At 55.7% G+C, this 21,034-nt stretch overlaps 2 protein-coding genes across 11 annotated transcripts in view; both read right to left on the bottom strand.

Moving 5' to 3' along the window:
* Positions 1-3,835: 3,835 nt before the first annotated feature.
* On the bottom strand, positions 3,836-10,343 carry LOC113973349 (Krueppel-like factor 15). 10 transcript variants are annotated; one of them, XM_027695334.1, is made up of 4 exons: positions 10,253-10,306; positions 9,197-9,676; positions 6,816-7,762; positions 3,836-4,207 (listed from the first exon to the last, which is right to left on the bottom strand). In XM_027695334.1, the coding sequence occupies exons 3-4, from the start codon at positions 7,697-7,699 to the stop codon at positions 4,030-4,032; spliced, it is 1,062 nt and encodes a 353-aa protein (XP_027551135.1). In that variant the 5' UTR covers positions 7,700-7,762; positions 9,197-9,676; positions 10,253-10,306; the 3' UTR covers positions 3,836-4,029. The 10 variants fall into 10 exon arrangements, with proteins under 10 accessions (XP_027551135.1, XP_027551142.1, XP_027551136.1 ...); XM_027695341.1 differs by having other exon boundaries at positions 9,600-9,676; XM_027695335.1 differs by having other exon boundaries at positions 9,197-9,673.
* A 1,798-nt stretch (positions 10,344-12,141) lies between these two features.
* SLC45A3 (solute carrier family 45 member 3) overlaps positions 12,142-21,034 on the bottom strand; it is a 27,043-nt gene continuing 18,150 nt past the window's right edge. Inside the window, 3 exon segments of the mRNA XM_027695347.1 lie at positions 12,142-15,695; positions 18,306-18,571; positions 20,599-21,034. The exon segment at positions 20,599-21,034 is cut by the window's right edge and continues 4 nt beyond it. Of these exon segments, the coding sequence (XP_027551148.1) occupies positions 15,225-15,695; positions 18,306-18,571; positions 20,599-21,034 (1,173 nt within the window). The 3' untranslated portion in view covers positions 12,142-15,224.

Raw genomic sequence — 21,034 nt, 5'->3', positions numbered from 1 at the left:
CGCAGTAAAACTGAACTCTGGAAGGCAGAACCATTATAATAATAAATAAATATTATTATTATAATAAATAAAAATCCAGTTCTGATTTTATTAGGGTGGAAAAAAAAAGGGGAAAAGAAAACCCTAATGCAAATCCATCTCAGAGCAGGCTGTGGATTTGCACTGGCCCTTGGCTCATCCCTCGGGATGAGCAGCCAGCACGAGCTCCACGTGGGCAGCTCGGGGTGTCACTGCTGTCACTCGTGCTGCCGAGGATGGAGGGCTCTGCACTGCGCTCCTGCTAAATCCAGAGCCCCAGCTGCAAATTTAGAAACGTTGCCTGAATTTCTCCCCGTGCTCTCCCACGTCCTGCCCTGCTACAACTCCCGTCTGCCTGCATGAATTTCTTAAAAAGCACTGCTTAGCAACCTGACAGCCTTTTGGCTTCCAGCACGAGGCAACCAGTCCCTCCCATTCCCGCTCCTCCAGCAGGGAATCCATGGCAGGCACATGGATTCACTTAGAGCACCATCTGAGGCAGAGCCAGGTTAGAGCCCAGCAGCCTCGGTGACACTTGTGTCACCTCTTGGCAGCCCTGGGTGTCACCTCTTGGCAGCCCTGGTGCTTTTCTGTCTGTGGGGAGGCAGAAGGATCCTCGTCCCTCCTGCTGCCACAGGTCGCATCTCACTCCCCCAGTGAACATTTCTGGGGAGCAAAATCCTCACTGGAGCAAAGGAGAGGTAATTACAGAGCCTCCAGTAAACCTTGTGAGCCATCCAAAGCCCCCAGAGGGAAGCAGGTGAGACTCCAACGCCCATTGCACAAGAGATACGGATCTAGGGTGGGTTGTTTTATAAAAATCTCTCCTCTCCCTTTGTGGTTTTTTCTAAAGAAATGGCAAAACAAACCGGGCAGGCTGTTAAGTCCCCACTGCCAGTGCTCCCAGCCCTGTGTCCCACAGCAGCTCCATCCCAGGAGCAGACTGGACCCTCTGGAGAACAGAGAAGGGCTTGGGACTGAGGATGAGACGCTGTGGCTGGTTTTGCCCCACGGTTTGGAAGGGTGCAGCCTCCCCAGTTGCCTTGGGCTGGGAGCGGAGGGAGGCAGGATGGGGCAGGTCCAGAGCGAGCAGGGAGTGCTGGGAGCGAGTCTGGAGCGAGGGAGAAGAGCAAAGGGGGATAAAGAAAAGCACGAGACGGGGCATGAGTCACGTTGGCACGTGGCCTCTGCAGAGAGCCCTCGAGCAAAGAGGGCATGAAGTGAATTCCTTGCCAGGCAAAAAGCCTCTGGAACAAAAGGCAGCCCAAAATAGGCTCTGGAATACCTGTGTGCTCCGGCTCATCCCCAGTGGTTCAGCAGCACACCTGGGATGTGTTCCCTGCTGGCATCTGGTCATGCTTGACCAGGCCAGGAGCACCCACAGCAGCCCCAGATCTCCATCTAATCCTTGGGAAAGCCGCCTTCCCTCCCCAGAGGGGAGAGCTCTCCCCAAACAGCCGACACGGGCACTGCAGTCTCACACACTCGCGCTCCCAGGGGAGAAATCCCGCTGCAGGCAGCGACTTTCCCTGCAGCCCATCCACACCTTCCCACTCAGGAGCTAAGGATGAAGGAATTTTAAGCCAGGATCAAGAAAACAGCTCTCCCAGACCTTTGGGGAAAGCTTGGATCTGCAGGTGAGCAGCGTGGCTCCAGCTCTTTGTGCCGCCCGGGGATTGGGAAAGCCGGCGACGAGGGTGTTCTCCCAGGAACACTCCAGCCCTCTGGAATCACAACAGCAGCTCCATTAGCTGTGGCTCTTCCTGCAGCCACAGCCGGTTCCCCACTTGGCTGAGGCTGGAGCCTGGCCAGGAGCCATCCTTCAGCTGCTGGATGGCTCGTTTCCACAAAGAAGGATCCAAACCCCGGCTTTAGTTACGCTTCTCCTCTGTGGAAACAGCGTTTCTGCACGCTGGGGGGTTAGACTTTAGGGAAGCTTTGGCTGTTTGTGGGGGCCAAAAGTGTGGGGGAAGAGGGCCTTTCTCTTTAGTGCTTGTAGAGCATCAGGTCCTGGCCTGAATTGTGATCCCTGGGCAGGAGAAACAAGGTCATCAGGGAGACCCTCAGAGAACCTCAAAGGTGGAAAGTGCCCTACTCCATCCATCTCCATTGTATCAGCATCTCCTTCAGGGGCAGCATAAGCATCCCTAAATATTCTAGATTAAGAATAAAACAAGGATTTTCAGCTCCCTTGCTCCTTCTTTCCCTGCTGTGACTTCAGCAAAGCTGGCTGAAGAGCAGCCACCAACATCCACATCTCCAGCCACACGACACCGTCCCCAGGGGGGATTCCTTCCCAAGCTTGTGTGTCTCACACTGAAGTCTGGTGTCTCATCCAGAGATGCTTCTACCACCCCTTGGAGAAGGACACCATACCCATGCCCACCTCTCCAGCTTCTCCCTTCCTCGGAGTCACCACCAAAAAAAAAACACTGTAGGGACCAGAGAACAACCTCTCTGCTGCACAAACCCGCCCTCCACAGGGCAGGGAACAGAGATCAGCTCATTCCCCAGTCCTTGTTTTGGGCACAACTCAACACTCCTCCCTAAAGCAGCTCAAGGGCAGCGTGAGAGGAGCACGTGAAGCCCTGATGTGGGAGAACATCGGGGTATCAGCAGCAGGGCACGGGCACAGCCGAGTCAGAGCCTGCAGGGCACCCAATATCAGCTCGAGACGTGCTGGCAAAGCCACGTGGAAAGGGCACCCTGCCTACCTCGAACTCCTGACGCTTGTTCTGTGTTTGTACAAGCACATAATTCCCTCCCAGATGTTTGCAGAAGCTCAGGAACTTGGCACAGGAGTGAGGAGTTGGCCTTTAATTAACCAGAAGTCAAATACAAGAGGGACGTCAGAGCCCGGGAGCTGCTCTGCCCCCCTGATAGGGGCTCTCAGCTCTTCTGGGGTCTCACACATCCCTGTCTCTCCTTGGCACTCTCCTTTCATGTTAAAAAGGGCTTTTCTGGTGTTGCTTTCCTGATCCCTTTGAGGGCACACCGTGGACTGAACTCCACAGATGGATCTCCCACCCCTTCACACGTTGTCCTGCTCCCTGAGGACACCAGTGTGCCCAGTGCCAGCCAGATGGAAAACCACCAGCACAGAAAAGCAGAGCTGGGGACAACACAACCACCTCAACCACGCCAGAAAGGCCATTTCCAATGTCTGCTTCAGCCCCCACAGCAAACACTCCCCATCCATCCCCCATTTCCCCAGGAACTGGAGGGACAGGACAAGGGGGAGTGGCTTCCCACTGAAAGAGAATAGGTTTAGAGTGGATATTGGGAAGGAATTCCTCCCTGTGAGGGTGGGGAGGCCCTTGCACAGGTTGTCCAGAGAAGCTGTGGCTGCCCCTGGATCCCTGGAAGTGTCCAGGGCCAGGTTGGAGCAACCTGGGCTATTGGAAGGTGTCCCTGCCCATGGCAGGGGGTGGAAGGAGATGATCTTTGAGGTCCCTTCCCACCCAAACCATTCAAGGATTTCATGATCCTGTCCACCCACAGTTTCCCCTGGATGCCACCCCACCAGCTGAGCTCACACACAGGGAGAACAAATCACAGAATCATAAAATGGTTTGGCCTGGAAGAGATCTTAAATCCCACCTCATTTCACCCCCTGCCATGGGCAGGGAGACACCTCCCACTATCCCAGGTTGCCCCATCCAGCCTGTTCTTGAACACTTCCAGGGATGGGACATCCAAAGCTCCCCTGAGCTGGACATTCTCTGCTCTGTCTCTCAAGGTGTGCAAATCTTGCCAAAATCTGTCTCAACCCACCCCCACTTCCCCACACACACACACTCTCTCACCCCAGATTAACTCCAGTTTTCATCACATGTATTTCAGAGAAGGACAGAAGTACCAGAAACAGGCCATGACCATTGTCATCCTTGAACAGAGGAGTAACACAGCCTCTCCTATCATTTGGCAAAGAGTCATTTCCCCCTCTTCCTGTGTGGTTTCTGCCCTGTTTGCTCAGCTTTGAGGCCTCCTGGCAGGGACGAACAGCAGGAATTACCTCCTGCTGCCCCCCTGAGGTGTCCGTGGGCTGCAGGGCTGGCCCCGGTGGATCTTCAGGTGTTTGGCTAAATGGTCACTGCGGGCAAACTTCTTCTCACAGGCAGCACATTGGTAGGGCTTCACCCCGGAGTGGGAGCGCTTGTGACGGGAGAGCTCGTCCGACCGGGAGAACCTGCGGGAGAAGGGAACAGAGGTGGGGTCCAGCCTCCCCTGCTGGACAGGACAGGGGATATGGGCACCCTGGCACAAGGGAGGCTGAGCTCTGCCTCTGCCACAGCCTCCTGGACCACCCTGGACAGGTCACTCCTCTGCCCCATCCAACCTGCCGGGGAGAGCAGAGCTCCCGAAACAGACTCCTCCAGGGTTGGAAATAGGGTTTGGGATCCTGCTTGGAAATAGGAAAGGGGAAAGTAATTCACCCACTGAGATCTTAATTTCTTTCCACTGCTCTTTAAGGACACTGGCCACCTACTTCCTTCATTTGTTTTAACTTGCTGAGAGCCCCGAGGCCAGACACGGTGAGACAGGGATTTTTGGGGCATCCTCCCAGGCTGGCAGTGCCTAAAGGACACACAGTCCAGGAGCCTGGGAGGGAAGGCTTTCCTGTAAGTCCCCATCCAGCCCAGAGCTGTTGAGAGAAGGTTTGTTTTCTCTGAGGGTGTGGGTTCTCCCTGCAAACTCTGAGCATCCCCTTGTTCCTCCCGGTGGCAGCGAGTTCTCCCCGTCAGCTTGGGCTGGACTGGGAGCTGGGAAGAGGGAAGCTGCCTGGGAGCTGAGTTAAACACAGAGAAAAAGGGAGGAAAAGCAAACACAGGCAGCCTGGAGCACAGGGCAGAGGTTCCTGTGCCAAGGTGACTGTGGTTCCGAGGATGCAGGAACAAGGACCATGGGAATACCCGGTGTCCACACTGCTGCTCTGTGTAACTCCCACACCCAGAGCAGATCAGCTGAACAGCCTGGAAAGTCCCTTTAACCACACTAAGTGTCCCCAATTAATTCCCCTGCACCTTCCTCCCACCTGGCACACGCAGAGCCAGCCCTGGGGGCAGCAGGTTGGTCACAGGTACTTTGAGTGCCACCCCCAAGGTCTCACAAGGCCTGGAGTGGCTCCAGCACGGCTTTGCATGTCAGGGCAGTGCTGGAGAGCAGGACCAGGCTGGATTTACTCCTGCTCTGCCTGTGAGGAGCCAGCACAGATGGCAGGAGCATTAGGACGGGAGGGTTTTTCCATCTGGCTGAAACGTGCCCACGCAAAAAAGCACAAAGCAAAGAGCTTCAGCTGCAACCCCAGACTCCTGTGAGAGGATTTCAGGCTCACACCTGGGCTGGGAAATCCTGTGGCTGCTCACAAAAACCTCTGTGGAAACAAGAGGTGTTCCCAAGGCCACCCTCAGGTCTTCCAGGAGAACCACTGACTTCTTTCCCAGCTTTGTGGAGAGAAGAGAGTTCCAAGGTCTCAGCTCCCCCATGAAGAGCAGGGCCAGGAGAAGGGACAGATCTATTTAGAGTGAGGGACATGTCTAGAAAAGGGAGCACAGCCTGGAGAACCAGGTGAGAACATCTCTTGCTGCTGTGGAGGGGGAGCAGAGCACAGCAGCCTGCAGGATGCTGTTGGACAGGCTGGCACCAGCCCTTTCCTCCTCCCCAGAGGGAAAAGTGATGCTTGTGTGGTTGCCACTGTCCCCTCCTCAATCCCCAGGCTCTGAGCAACAGGTACAGGAGGGTTCAGCCCTCCTGGTTGGGACTGGAGAAGGAGCTGATGCTGATAAACCTGCACTGTGGTTGCAGCTGAAATGGAGGGACAGTTTCTGAGGGCAAAGGGGCCAGCAAGAGGGAGCCCCAAAATTCAGATTAGTCTCACACCTTCCAGGGTTTCAGCACCCAGAGACAAACACCATAAAACCATCCAGAGAGGGAAAGCCAGAACATTGTGTAAGAAACCAGGAAAGCTCAGCTGCCAACACCAGTTCTGCGTGTGATATCCCTGGAGATCTGCTGATGGAAAGACCTGAGGAGACTGTCAGCCCTTCCTGCCAAAGGCTGTAGGAGCATCCTGCCCCTCGGGACAGGCACCCAGCACCAGGAAGAGAACACCCCAGCAGAGCAGTAAGCAGAGAAGTGCAGCCAGATTAAATAGCAGCGTTAATTCAGGGAGCAGGGCTCATTTAGGGAACACAGATCAAAGGAAACAACAACCACCACCATGTGCAGAGCAAACAAAAGTAAATGCAACATGGAGATACACCACAGGCCCACGGGGGTGTGAGGGATACAGGCAGCCAGGGCAGCAAACAGCAAGAGAAAGCAAAAGGTTGCAAAACAAACACAGAATTGCACACTGGCTGCTGAGGAAGCACTGAGACTCCTGTTTCCTTGGATAAATATTAATGGGAGAAGCCATTTTTTGAGCCCCACTGCAGAAATTGTCCTGAGCTAGACACAGAAAGCTTCCAAAATGAACACATCACTTGGAAAAGCTCTATTGCCAGAGGGGGTTTAGGCACCCAGCTCAAGGAGGATTTGGGGTGCTGGGGAGAATATCAGCTACGTGTCCCCAGCTGGAGATTTTCAGCACTTTTGGACTGAGTGAAAACCACCCAAAACACTCCACAAGCTTCACTTCTCCGAGTCTCCTTCCAGCTCTCACCTGTAAGTCGCTAGGGAAAGAAAACGGGTGATTTTGTGCTGGATTTTCACCAGCCAGGAGCTCTCCTGCCACCTCCCCAAGCCCTGGCAGGCCTTTTCCAAGGACCCCCACCCTCCCAGAGCCCCCCACTCACCTCCAGCCACAGTTGGGCCAGGCACAGGTGTAGGGTTTCTCCCCCGTGTGCCGACGGAAATGAGCCTTCAGGTGGGAGCTCTTGGAATACACCTTGTCACAGCCCGGGTGGGAGCACTTGTGGATCCGGGAGAGGGAAGGGGGGCCCTGCTGGTGCCCAGGGGCTGCCTCCACCTCCTGCACGTCCCCAGGCCTCGTGGGGACTGGCAGGGGGGCAATCCTGACGTATTTTTGGTCCAGGGTGGTCACGGGGGGCTGGAGCTGAGGGAGGAGGGGCAGGTTTGGGCCCTGCAGGCTGATGACCAGCTGGGCCACCCTGACACCCTGTGGGTGGCTGTCCATCTGGAGAGGCTGGATTTGGAGGACAACAGGGATGCTCCCAGCAGCCACTGCCTGGTCCCCACCATCAGCTGTCCCTCCAGGCTGAGCAGGGCTTGAGGCATCTCCCTGCACGCCGGAGACGGGCTGTTCCCTAGAGCCACCCGAGCTGACCTCGGGTTTGCTGTCCCTCCCTCCAGCTGGGGGGATGTCCCTCCCTCCTCCTTCATCTCTGAGGAACTCTGCCTTCTCCCTCAGGAACTCCTCGATCTCCTCCAGGGTGGGGATGAAGTCCTGGGAGAGGCTGCTGCAGAAGTCGGGCAGCCTGAGCTGAGCCTCGCAGACGGTGAGTTGGGCTTTGGGCTGTTCCCCCTTGGACAGCAGGACGCCTTCAGCGGGGCCAGTGCTGCCTGCCAGGAGGTGGCCAAAGCCCTCTGGAGGGCCAGGTGTCCTCTCACTGCCATGTCCTGGCAGGAGGGACGGTGGCATCCTGCACTGCAGAGCACTGGTCAAGCTCTCGAGGCTGGTCAAGGAGGGCAGCAGCTCCTGGCAGCTCACAGAGACCATTTGTTGACTCACACGCAGCTCAGGAGCCTCGGGAGGAGCTCAGCTGGGGAAGTCTTTGTTCATCTGCAAGGGAACACCACCAAGGTTATTTCCAAATTCAAAAAGCAAACACAAAAACCCTTTGAATAAAATGGACTGTGCGTGAAAAAGAAAACATCAGAACTACTCAGTGGCCTTTGTTTTTAAAGAGTCTGTTGCTCAAAAAAAACACACATGCTAACCCACTTTCCTCTCCAGGGTGCCAACAGGCTGCAAAGAGCCAGATTTCCCCCCAGAAGCAAACTTCTTTGGGGAGTTTATGAAGGTAAAAATACACAATGAAACCCTTCATCCCTCTTCCACCTGTGCCAGAGGGCAGCTATGCACTGCTGGGTGGTAAAGAGGATGACTTGGGGCTTACAACCACGAGTTAACTGTGATCCAGGAGAGGGTGCTGGCTTCTCCACACTGCAAATGTGGTGCAACCACACCCTGGCACAGACCTGGCCTGGCTGGATCCGAGCTCACAGGTAACCAGACAGCTCGGAGGGCGCTGCTGCCAAAGTGCCCGGGGCCCTGGTGAGTGTTCACCCACTCTGTGGGTCCAGGGCCAGCAGTGCCTGAACAAGTCAGCTGGGAGGGACCCTGTTCAGGCAGGTCTGCCCAAACTCGGTCACACCTCTGGAGAGCAGCACAGCCAGCCTGTCTGGGGTCAGTCCCAGGGCCCCTGAGGACACAAACACCACGGGAGAAGGAGCACAGTGTCTCCAGGTCAGACCTGGGTGGTCTCCAGAGGTGACTGGTCTTCCACGAGTCAACACCTCAGACCCCCCCAGACCCTGCTGTGGCTCAGGGGGTTGTGAGTGAGGTGCCCGAGCACCCTCAGAGCAGCCACACGCCGTCCCTGCCCCTGTGAGATGTCAGCTTGGAGGCTGCATCCTGCTCCAGAGCACCCAAACCACCCGAGGCATCAGGACCTATTTACATTTAACGCAGAAATTCTGCTTCCAAGAGAAGGAAAACCTATGTCCATGTCCCTTTTCCAGAGTGAGTCCGTGAGATTTCTGCAGAGCTGCAAACCAGTCAAGCCAGTCCTGGTTATCAGTGCCCTCAGAGCTGGGAGAGGGAATTTTTGAGAAGCACTCTGGATGTGATATAAATGCTCTGACTCTTAAAAAAATAACCCCCACATCGTTTCAAACCTGCCCAGAGCAAGGTGCCACGTTGCTCAGGGGGCATTTGCAGCACTGCCCACAGCATCTCACAGCTCTGCATCAGCAATTCGTGGTGAGCAGAGGCTGCCCCTGCTCACACACGAGGTAAGGAAGGTGTCTGGGCCAATCTCAGCCTTCAGGCTTCAAATTTTCAGCACAACACAAATTCCTGCTCTGAACCATCCCCTTCAAGGCAGCACCCAACTCCACTCCTTCCTCCACTCCAGTTTTATGATCTCTGGTCTCTGCTTCTCTTTCTGCAGGGAAAGCCTCCCCCCTCTGGCTACCAAACACTTGTGTTTACCTCTTCCAGAAGGTCTTAAAACCTGATTTTCCAACCAGGTCTCCTTGCAGAGCAGCTCAGGAAGTCTCCATCCCTCCAGCATGTCCCCAGGACAACTGAACTGCACTATAAACTCCTTAGCTGAGGAGCCTCGTGTGGTACAACCCTTCTGTTGAACTGACAACAGGAATAAAAGCACGACCAGAGGGCAGGAAGGGCTGGTGGTTGAGCTGCTGGCTCAGGACTGAGGAGATCTGAGCAGGGTCTCCAGCTCTGCTGCAGATTTCTCGTGCAGCCTTGGAGTGCTCTGATCCTGTTTCCCATCTGAGTGGGGGCAATGAGTGATGCCCCACCCGGCAGAGCGATGACAAGGGGAAATGTGTGACCTGCTGGCACGTTCTGTGCCAACACACTCAGTGGGTACCTGTTGCAGGTGTGTCAGTGCCTTCTCAACCCAAGGCAATTTTGCAAAATGCCAACAGTGCTGTCACCCTAAAGCTACTGCAAGAGAACGGAGCCCTGAGTGGCCCTCTGGTCACACCTCAAGGCTCTCGAGCTTCTCTTTGCACTTCCACTCCTACAGTTGTTCGAACTCCCTCAGAAGCACTCGAGTGCCGTCTGAAACCAGCAGATGTGCAGCCTGAGCGCACGGAGAAAAAGCGATTTCGCCCAAGGTCGGCCAACAGGCAGGAGCTGGGAACGCAGCCGAGGGTCAGGGCTCCGCTCCCGTGACCGAGCAACGTGAGCGAACGCCTGCGACCTGCCCGGGACAGCGGCGGCCACACGGTCACCGCCGGGGCCACGTGCGGCCGGTGCGACCCCGCCGCGACAAAGCGATGCCCGGGGACGAGCGAGCGGGAGCGGGGTCTGCTCCCACCGCAGCCCCCAACCCCACCCGCGGGCATCCCGGGCGGGGATGGAAGCCCCTGGAAAACCCCCAGGGCCGGGGACGCCCAGGCTGGTTGTGCCACTCGCTTCATCCCCGAGGGGAGCGAAGCCCACCCCGACCCCACCCCGGCCGTGCCCCCCCGGGAGCGCTGCAAGGGCGGGACCCCCCGCGCCCCCCGCGCCCCTTACCCGGCTCGGTCCATGCGGGTCCCGCGGCTCCCGGCGGGGGCGGCTCCCGGCCCGCCCCGCCCCGCAGAGGGCTCGGCTCCGGCCGCCGATCCCATTGGCACGGGAACACCCGCCCCGGGAGGGGCACCGGCGGCTCGGGGTGTCCCTTCTCTGGAGCTGCTCCCGGAGGAGATCCCGCAGTTCGCCGTGGTTTCCTTCCCCTGTTAATTTATACTGGAAACGGTCCGGGTTTCTCCAACATTTCAGGAAAAGGAGTTCGAGTCCCAGCAGGCAGCGGCGGCGACGGTTCCCGCTGGAATCCAGCGGGATACAGGTGTTCGTTTGGGGAGGAACAGTTTTGGCGGGGCTGGAGGGTTTGGGTGAGGTGTGTGAGGTCTGTCCTTGTGTGGTTGCAGGTTTGTGGGCTCCTGAGGGAGTCCCTAAGGATGGACTTGGGCTGCCTTTGACAGGGTGGGCTGAGCCCCTCTAAAATACCAAAAAGGCTTGAGAGGGGAATCTCATCAATCCATATAAATATCTCCACGGGGTGTCAGGGTGGTGCCAGGCTCTGTTCAGTGGTGCCCAGTGACAGGACGAGGAGCACTGGCCATAAACTAAAACACAACAAGTTCCACGTCAGCACAAGGAAGAACATCTTTCCACGGAGCACTGGAACAGCTGCCCAGAAAGGGAGGGTGTGGAATCTCCCTCTCTGGAGACATTCCAAACCCACCTGGATGGGTTCCTGTGTCACCTGCTCCGGGTGACCCTGCCTGGGCAGGGGGGCTGGACTGGGTGTTCTCCAGAGGTCCCTTCCAATCCTAATGATTCTGTGAGTGGGCTCACAGGACACCTGGGAGCCACCCCTGGGATCTGTGATTCTGTGGTTCTCCTGTACCCCAACAAGCCCCGTGAAGCCAAGGAACAAGGAAGAATCTCTGCTTTGTGAGGAGCGTGAGATTTTGGGCCTGAACAAAATGCCTGGGCCAGAGTAAGGCTTCAAATTTGAGAAAAAAACAAACAAATACAAACCAAAAACCAATCCAGCAATGAAGGTGCATGGAAAGGTCAATCCACAGCTCTTCCTCTGATTGATGCTGTGCCTCAGGGTGTCACTTACCTTCTGTCCCAGCTTCACAGCCCTTAATGTTACTGCTGATAATACTTTTTAAAGTATTAAGTACTTATTTAAGTATTAAATAATTGTTAATAATCATTAATAATACTTATTTAAGTATTAAAGAAGGACTGGGAGGATCTGAGCTCCTCAAAATCCTCTGGTGCTTCCTACTGCGATGCCGCAGGGCCGAAACACGAAGGGGCTGCCCTTTACACGAAAAATCCCTGGGGATAACAACAGGGAAAAACTGCGCGGGGTTCGCACAGCACCTGGCGGAGAGAGCGGGATGTTCACCAGGAACAGCGCGCGGCCGTGCGGGGGGGAGGAGGTGCGGGAGAGCCCGTCCCTTCCCCGGGGAACCCCCGGCGGCGCTCGGAGCCCCTCCCCGGACCCCAAATTCCAGCCCTTCAGCCCATCCCAGCCCCGCAACCCGCCCACACCCCCGGGACGGCCACGCCCACAGCGCAGACCCCGCCCCCTCAGTCTCACTGACCACGCCCCAGGTTCGTAGCCACGCCCATTTCACCGCCCCATCAATTACTCCGCCTTGGGCCCGCCCCTTGTTCCATGGCCACGCCCCTCAGGCACCGGCCTCGCCCATCTCCCAATCCCGTCACTAGTCCCGCCTTTATCCCCGCCCCTCAACCACAAACCCAACCCATAAACCCGCCCCTCCCTCTCTAGCCACGCCCCCTTAGTTGTTATTCCCGCCCCTTCATCGCTGACCACGCCCCTCATATACTGACCACGCCCCTCGCCGCCGCGCTGGTGGCGCCCCCCAGCGGCCACAACAAACACACCATCCCCTTTAAACGCCTTTTTATTTCCTCCTTTCTCATAGAAATTTATAATAAAAGCCTTCCTCTCGCGTCGTATACAAAATATTTACTCTACCGAATAAATAAAACACGGACGTCTCACGGACAGGGGATGATCTCGACAGGAAAACCAGCATCCATCCATCCATCCATCCTTCCCTAACCTAGAGATTCACAACAGGCTCACAGCAACACTCTCCCTCCTCCCCGTGTCCACACTCAAAATCCCCCATGGCACAGAAGGTGAGGCAGGATTAGCCTGTGAGAGGAACACAGCAGTGCATCCACGAGCTGGGAGAGGAAAGTTCCACGTCTCCACCTCCAAGGAGTTTGTACCCAAACCTGTGGTCCCACAGCAGGAGAACCCTGTGTTCTCACAGGCAACACCAGTATCAGCAGGCAAGGGATGCTCTTACCTTCACTAGGACATCCCTCGTGGGCCACACGTGATTCCCACAGAGAAGCTGCTCCTGGCACAAGCCAGAAAGGCCAATCTTATAAATAAAGGAGTTTCTGGAAAAACGCCTCCTTGAACCAGGGAGAAAAGGCTTTTGGTATCCACAGCACACGGATGGGGCTGTTGTGGTGACAGCAACGTCCCCCTGGGCTTTGGGAAGGCAGCTGGGAGAGCCCAGCTCAAACCTGAGCTCACCTCTTGGACGTGGCTGGGGTTGTGCTGGCACAAATTACAAGGATGAAGGGGTTTGAAGGGTTTTATGGACAGTGTGAGGCCACAATGAGAGGTTCCCACCCACCACAGGGCAGCCCAGTTCCAGCCAGTGCCCCACACCAGTCCCTCCCATAGCTACAACATCCAATTTTCCCTGAACCCCCTCTTCCTCCTGCTCTCTCGCCCTGATCTCTTGTCTAAAACCCAGCTGCCTGCCCCTCTAACCCTCTGCTTTATCACTTGGGTGTCTGTAATGAAGCATTTAAGGCCCTTATCACCAAACCCCTGCACCTCAAGCTTGGTGTGCCAGCACTTCAGGCACTTAAACAAATGGCTCAATTATCAAAAGCACTTGACCATCCCAACAAGCCTCCACGTGTGAAGGTTCCCCACGTTTTACCTGGGAAAAAAAATAAAAATAAAGGATTCTTCAGCACACCTGCTTGAAAAATCGTTCATCCAAGAAACACCCCAGCTTTGGCAGTAACATTTTGCCCCAAAGCCTTTCCTGCTCCAGCCTGCAGTGGCCAGAGCCCAGGGTAGGAAGTGCAGACCCAAAACTGTTTCCGTAAGTGGTTAAGCAACTGCCAAATCCATCCCCAAAACAGCTGCATTTCAGCACACAAACCTTGTTGTGGGAAAGGGAGGCTGGCAGGCGTATAATTTGAGAAGGAGTAAAACAAAAACAGTGACCCCTGACGGGAAAGAAGCTTTTAAAGAGCTGAGGAGCCCCTCTGAGGGCCCATCTCAGACAGCAGGGGAGTCACCCAGCCCCCTGTGCCAAGGAACAGGCTGACAAGACTCTGCCAAAATAGCAACACTTTGCCCTTCAGCCGAACCTCACAAGTGCATCTCGCTGCCCACACACCTCCCCAGAAAATTACTCACAAACAGCTTGTCTGGCCCAGCCAAAGCCAAGGACTTTTTGTGCGCACCCAGGACCAGCTCAGTCTCCCCTCTCCGCACTGTCACAGAGTTTGGATCATTCCAAAGCCCAAGCTCTGACTGGGGGCCAGGACCTCGCCTCCTGCTCGGTGTGTGGGTAGTCCTTGAGTGGTAGAAATCTGCCATCAGCAGAATTATTCCAGCTGCTCCACTCGGATGGGGGAATGGGACTGGTCAGAAGGACTCACAGCTGCAGCCACTCTGCTGCCAGTGGGAGATTCCTCAGACCTGGGAGCCAAACAGCCTGGAAAACCCTAAACAGGAGGATTTAGTCCCAGCACAAGGTGCTTTGCCTTACTCTGACAGGTAACTGGGTTTTTGCTCTGCCTCAGAAGAATCTGGAGTCCTGTCTGGAAATAAAATAATTTTTAGGAAAACCCAAACAGCCGCAGGCAGTGACAGCTCCACATTCCCACTGCAGCAGAGACCACTCCTGAGTTCAACTCCTCATTCCTTCAGCATCCCCAGGCCTGGCACACCTGTTCCCAGGCAGCCTTGCAGGAGAGCTCTTCCTGTTCTACTTCACTGTCACAGGGCTGAAAACCCTCTGAGAATATTTCCCTTGTGTACAGCAGCATCTTTTAGGGGCCAGGTGTAGAAGAGGCACAACAGGCTGGAGCTGTTAGGGGAGAGAGCAGGAGGCAGGTCCAGGCACTGAGGGGAGGAGTGAGAGGTCAGAGTTGCTGAGAACTGTGTGAAGAAAGCTAAAAACAATCATTAAAAAAAAAAAAGCTCAGAAGTCCTTTGCATCTGATGCAACCTGGTACGTAGGTAAAAGGTAAGTCACCTTTTGGAACTGGTCCTAGTGGAACGTTACTTGTTTTTCCAAAACAAGACATAGTGACTTTTCTCCTGGATGGTTTCTCCCAGCCAGGGCCGAGGTGGGGAAGGACAGAAGTGTTTGTGCACCCAAGTGCACCCCCTTGGCTCCGTGGCCAAACCTTCACCACCTATCTGTTTTTTTTTCCCAAGGAAATCTCCTCCCACTGTCCCATTTGCCCAAGTATTGCTCAAGAAGTTGGGTAAAACTACAACAAGCAAGGGGAGAAGGATTCAGCTCTGAGTGGAGAACAGGAGGGGCAATGATTTATCCCCTCCTTGGACCCAAGTGCTGCTCCTGCTCACAGACACGACCCGTTATTAGAGGGAAAGTCCAGCTCCTTCCTCTCCCTGCCACAACCCCTTTGGTGCTGCCTGTGCCGTGCTCCCTTTTGATAAAGGCACCTCTGGAAAGCACTGCTGGCCTCAAGCACAATGCCCTGATGGCTCATATTTACACCTGAGATTAGCCCCGTCCTGCCCCCGGCCCCAGAACCACCCCCGGGGCCGCGGCGACAGCGCGGGGACGGCGGGTGCCGCACGAGGCTCCCCCCGAGCGGCCGTGTGGGCACACACACGTCTCACCTCACCACGTGCAGGGCCCCCCACGTGCCCCCCACGTCACACGGAGTACTTGGCCATGTCGCTCTTGTCAAAGACGACTTTGGTTGCGAAGTAAATGGCGACCAGGCCGAAGCCGGCGGCCGACGCCATGTAGGCGGTGACCGACTGCGTGAACTGCACGATGGAGCCCATGAAGAGGGAGGGCACGACCTGAGAGAGCAGGAAGGCGCTGTCCAGGATGGCCAGGTCCAGGCAGATCCCCCTGCCAGGGGCCGCCGGGTCCGGCTCCCCCACCATCATCATGAGCGAGACGTCGCAGGAGGAGCTGACGCACAGAGCGGAGCTGGGGGCGGCGGGAGGGGAGGAAGGGGAGGAGGAGGAGGAGGAGGAGGAGGAGAAGAGGGTCCCAGTGTGGCCATTCTGGTAAGACAGCTTCTGGCTGGAGAGGAGGCCTTTAGAGAAGGCTGATTTCTTGTCCAGTAGAGCTGCGTCTTCCTCCTCTTTGCTCTTGTATTTATGCAAAAACACCTGCGGAGAGGAAGGAGGAGTGTGAGGATGGACGAGGTGGGGGGCAGAGGGACCCTGGGGTTTGTGCAAGGCAGCAAAACCAGTGTGGCTCTGTGTGTGTTGGGCCAGCCTGTCGGGGTGGAAGGTGCCAGCCTGAGCCTGGCCCACATGAGGTGGCCTCCAGGAGCCAGAATGGCTTTTTCTGAATGGCACGGGGTTCAAAGCAGCCCTGACTCACCGGGGGAACCTGGCCAAGTGGGGCCTTTGCTGTGTTGAAGCTCTGGGGCTCAGCAGGCTGCTGCAGCCCAAAGCCAGCCTGGGCTGTGCCCGGGGACAATTCGTGCTGGTTGTCACCTCCTCGGTGGGTGCCAAGGAGATCTGGGCTCACCCCATCCTGAGATCACCTGAAGCAGGGCAGGAGTGAAGGGCCAGAGTCCACTCTGGAATATCACAGAGCCACACAGCCCACTCCAGTGCAAACAGGAGTGTTTGTAGAGTGGGTGGCCGGGAGCCCAAACCCTTCCTGCACAAGAGCCCCGAGGGCAGATGATCAGCCCAGAGCCCTGGACTCAGTCTCATCTGGGACACTTCAAAGTGACACCAGCTGGGATGGCACAGTGCTGGGAACTCAGGGAAGGGCTCTTTTCTCAGCTCTGCAACAAACCTCAGAGCTGAAGAGTTGCTTCATCTGCCCGCCCTGAGCCTCCTCACTCCAGCTGGAAAAGGGGGGTAGTGGGGAAGCGAAATCTTTTTCTTCTCGCCCTTTTTTGCCTTTCTCTGCTCAAGCTGTGAGATCTCTGGGGCATGGCTGGCTCCAGAGCATTCACACAGAGCATTTGGATGGAAAAGCTCTCCACATTAACACCAACAAACCATGGACAGTCATGTGCAGGCAGGGAAAATGCTGCTTTCAAGCTCCAGAGTATTTGCAATTATGCACAACCCCTGGTCTGCAGGGGGTAGGGCAGATAACCAAGGACATGTCAATCCATTATCTGCATGGAGATTGAACAAACAAAGCAAATAAAACAGAAAAAAAGAGCACCTGTTTGGGATCAGAGAGCTGTACCCGGTGCAGGCTCAGAGGGGAACTATCCTCCCTTGTGCAGGAGGGACCTGGACATGGACCAAGAGGAGGGAACTGGTGCAGGATGTGGGCACCCCAGCTCTGCTGCAGGTCATCCCAAAGCTCTCAGCAGCCTTGGCACACTTAAATGCATCAATATGGGCTGTCACTTATCTTTCTGGAGTCTAAAAATCCTCCCCCAGGCCTCCCATTGCCATCAAACTTCAAAGCAACTCCAAACCCAGCACAGGAAGGGCATTGTGTGAGCCAAACCAGGAGGTCCCTCATTTTCTTGGTTTCTATACTGATCCAGGCTAAGAACTTCAGGGATATGAGTTTTGGGAGGTGTGTCTGAATATCTAGTGCGGAGAATTAATTTACATCTAGAGAAAATTACTTAAACAGAGGAATGGGCTTAGTGAGAACTTGGCTTTCAAACCACCCCAAACCAAAATGCTGACAGACTTCAACAGCGGGGAAAAAAGAACAGAAATGGGGAAGATGGAGGGTTTCCTGAAAAAGGCTTTTTAGGGACTTCTTGTGGGGTCTCCCAGCTCAAAGGAGTGGGTAAAGGAAGGAGGAACTTCCAGGGATGACAACAGAGAGACCAGGCCCAGCTGTGCCCCTCACTCATTGTACTCCCAGTGTTTCCCTGTTGAGCCTTTGGCAAACAGTTGGGGCATGTGGCCTTCCCATTCCCAGCCTGTGCAGTTTGGTTTTCATTCCACTGATAATTCGTCCATGGGAGATCCCAGCCAAGCTGAAGCTTTTGCAAAGCTGAACGTTCCCTCATCCCCTCGTTGCTGCCTGGTGCCAACTGGGATGGGTTGGTCCCGAGGATTTGTTCAATGTGAACATCTGGATGCCTGTGGTAACAACTCCTACTTATTCCACTGCCCAGCCAACCACTGCTGCTGGGATGAAAGAGCTGCTCTCAAACCACAAATTAATTGTGCATTTGCAGCACAAGAGAAACTCCTATTAATCCAGTGTGCAACTCAGGAACCTCCTAGGACTGCTCCACAAGGATAGCATCTGTGGGAGAGGGTTACGGGCTTTTGTGTTGGTGTCACAAGTTTCACAAGGTTTATTTTTCTTGGAGCTGAGGGAATGGGAAGAACCTCAGTTTTCATTTTACTGATCTTCGTGCTCTGGACAAAAACTGGAAAGCAGGACCTCTAAGGGCTGAGAATTGTCGGGTTTTGTAGCACCTCAGGCTGGCAGAGCTGCAGAGATGTGACTTGGCTGAGGAATGTACACAGGGATAGCCAACCTGAACCAGTTTCCCTAAAAATGTGCAGGACACAGAGGAACAGGAAACACCCCTTTTGGTACATCCATCCTGGCTAATTCCTGCCATCTTACCCACTCCCCACTTTTTAAAAATGCTTGTGGTGAGCAGGGGATCCCTAAGGAGGGAGATGCTAAACTCTCATCTCCATTTCAGACGAACCTTCAGAGAAGACACAGCCTGGGGACAGGTGGAAAACCCTCGGATACAGGCGTGTGTTTCTCTTCCACGGGCTGGACTGGCCACAGGTGGGCATGCTGGGGCAGATTCCTACCTGTTTGTCGTGGTGGTAGAGGGATGCCAGGGTGTAGGGCAGGATCTGGAGCGCGGAGAAGGTGAAGCCCGTGAGGGCCGCGGAGATGGTGACGACGGTGACGCTGTGGGAGAGGCACATGACGAAGGCGGCCCCGGGGAAGAACACCACGCTGGCCAGGTACACTGCCCGAGTCCCAAACTGCTTCACCAGCCGGTCCATGATTGTCGAGAAGAAGATGGAGGTGATGCACTGCAGGAAGAGGCCCAAGCTGCCCATCCGCACACCTGCAGGGAAGCAAAGGGGGTGAGAGGCACTGCCAGGGCTTTACTTTGGGAAATCATAGAATCATAGAATCAGCTGGGTTGGAAGGGACCTCCGAGATCATCAAGTCCAACCCTTGATCCAACCCCGCTGTGGTTGTTAGACCATGGCACTGATGCCACATCCAGTCTTCCCTGGGCAGCCCATTCCAATGGCTGATCACCCTCTCTGCAAAGAAATTCTTTCTAATATCCAACCTAAACCTCCCCTGGCACAGCTGAAGACCCTGAGCCCTCTTGTCTTGCTGAGAGTTGCCTGGGAAAAGAGACCAACCCCCACCTGGCTCCCCCCTCCTGTCAGGGAGTTGGAGAGAGTGAGGAGGTCTCCCCTGAGCCTCTTCTCCAGCCCCAGCTCCCTCAGCCTCTCCTCAGAGGACTTGTGCTCCAGTCCCTTCCCCAGCCTTGTTGCTCTCCTCTGGACCTGCTCCAGGACCTCCTTGGAGGTCCCCTTCCTGAACTGAGGGGCCCAGAACTGGACATAGCACTCCAGGGGTGCTGAGCCAGCACTGAGTCCAGGAGAAGAATCACTTCCCTGGACCTGTTCCTGAGCCAGGCCAGGATCCATTGGCCTTCTTGGCCACCTGGGCACACTCTGGCTCCTGTTCAGCTTCTTGTCAAATCCTTCCCTCTCCTTCAGTTCCAAGCTCCAAACAGTCCACACACAAACAGCCCGACAACCACATGGCTGGGGCAGGAAGCAGAGCAGCATCGCCTCACAAATCCCAGCCTGCAGCTGCCCCCTCCACCAGCCCTGCTCCCGGGCACCCCGGGCTAACTGAAGGGAATCCGAGTGCCAGATGGGAATCCAAATGCCACTCTTGTCTTTGGAAGTCTTTGTTTGCACCTTCCTGCTCTTGCCCCAGGATCTGTCACCTGCTGGTGAACCAGGATCTGTTGTCACCTGACGCCAAAAGCCAGCAGCAGAACAAAAGGAACGAGGAATTGTGCTCAAGCCAAGGTAAAGTATGGAACATCCACTAAACCACTGCAGTATCCGGTAGCAATCCCGGACCTTACCCTCTGCAAAGATCTATCAGATTTCAGGGAATTAAAACCATTAACTCTTTGGAGCAAGGATCATTACTCAGCACATGTTTCTATGACAGCCAGCACAATGCAGCGCTGACCTGCTGGGAGCTAAACGGTGCAAGTGTTAAATAATAATTAAGCTCCCTCTAAGTTAAACAGACACCCAAGCACAAAGAGGCAGTGTGCTTGGGGAGGGCAAGATATACAGCTGCAGGAGGAGGGCCAGGAAGGTGCCTCCCAGAATAAAAGATTTGGATTAGGGAGAGGAAAAGGAGGGTTAGGCAGCCAGTCGAGGCTCTGGCACAACACAGCAGCCAAAATGGGACAGCAGGAACACCAGTGAGCAGGTAACGTGCTGCTGGGAGCTGTGTCCTGGGATGGGGACGTGGCAGCTCCAGGCTTGTGGTCAGCACTGAAGCACTGGAGACAGAGCTGAGAACTGGGGGAGCTGCTTGAGGGCTCCCCAGATACAGCTGTGAGATGGGATATCTCATAGTAGCCAGGAAGGAAGGTGCAGCAAATCCCACCTCACTGCTACAGAGCACGTCCCGGCTTTCCAACCCCTGCTCTCCTAGGGATGGGGAGCACCATTCCCACCCATTTAAAAAGGAGGGAAGAGCAGTGAAAGGACCTGGCAGCAGCAACCCACAGCTTGCAGGCAGAGCCGGATCCATCCTGTTCAGTGCACAACCTGCCAGACCGTTCTACCACTTAACAATCCAGCCCCAGGCCAGGGCTGCCCTGCCAGATCTGACTCTGCGCTGGGGAGCTCAGAGAACAAGGAGGTGTTTCCCAACTTGGCCCCCCGAGGGCCACAGGACAATGGTTTTTTCTGCAGAAAGTCACGTTTCCCGTAACTTTTTTTTTTTTTGCATTAGTAGCAGAGCTGAGCTCCCACAAAACACTCCTGTCTGGAGGGAGAACAGGCGCCGCAGCCTCAGAGCAGCCGGTTCCCTTCTCACCTTCATCGTAGTGCCGCCTGGCATCCGTGCCCGGCTTGGCCCTGGGCACGCCGTGGTACAGCCCTTCCCCGACAAAGTCGGTGTAGAACAGCATGAAGGTCATGAGGGCCATCCAGCTGCAGAGCTCGGCCACGAAGAGGCGGCGGATGACACGGGGGATGCGGCAGTAGAGGCCGTGCAGCCGCGGCACCAGCGAGCACAGGTTCCTCAGGGCCTGCAGCGCCCGCCTGGCCTGCAGCAGGCAGGAGCCCCGGGACAGCTGGCAGGGGCAGCAGGCAGGGGAGGGCTTGGGGGACGTGTCCTTCGGTGCCAGGCCACCCAGAGCATCCCCTTGGGCGGCCGCCTCCTCCTCCGTCACGAAGAGCGTGGCCAGCACGCAGCCGAGGAAGATGACGGCCAGGAGGCTGAAGAGGCAGGTCTCCTGCCCTCCCAGGTA

Source organism: Neopelma chrysocephalum, unplaced genomic scaffold (genome assembly GCF_003984885.1).
Source record: "Neopelma chrysocephalum unplaced genomic scaffold, ASM398488v2 Primary Assembly neopelma1_100, whole genome shotgun sequence".
NCBI lineage: Eukaryota > Metazoa > Chordata > Aves > Passeriformes > Pipridae > Neopelma > Neopelma chrysocephalum.
This window is presented reverse-complemented; position numbering and strand designations above follow the sequence as displayed.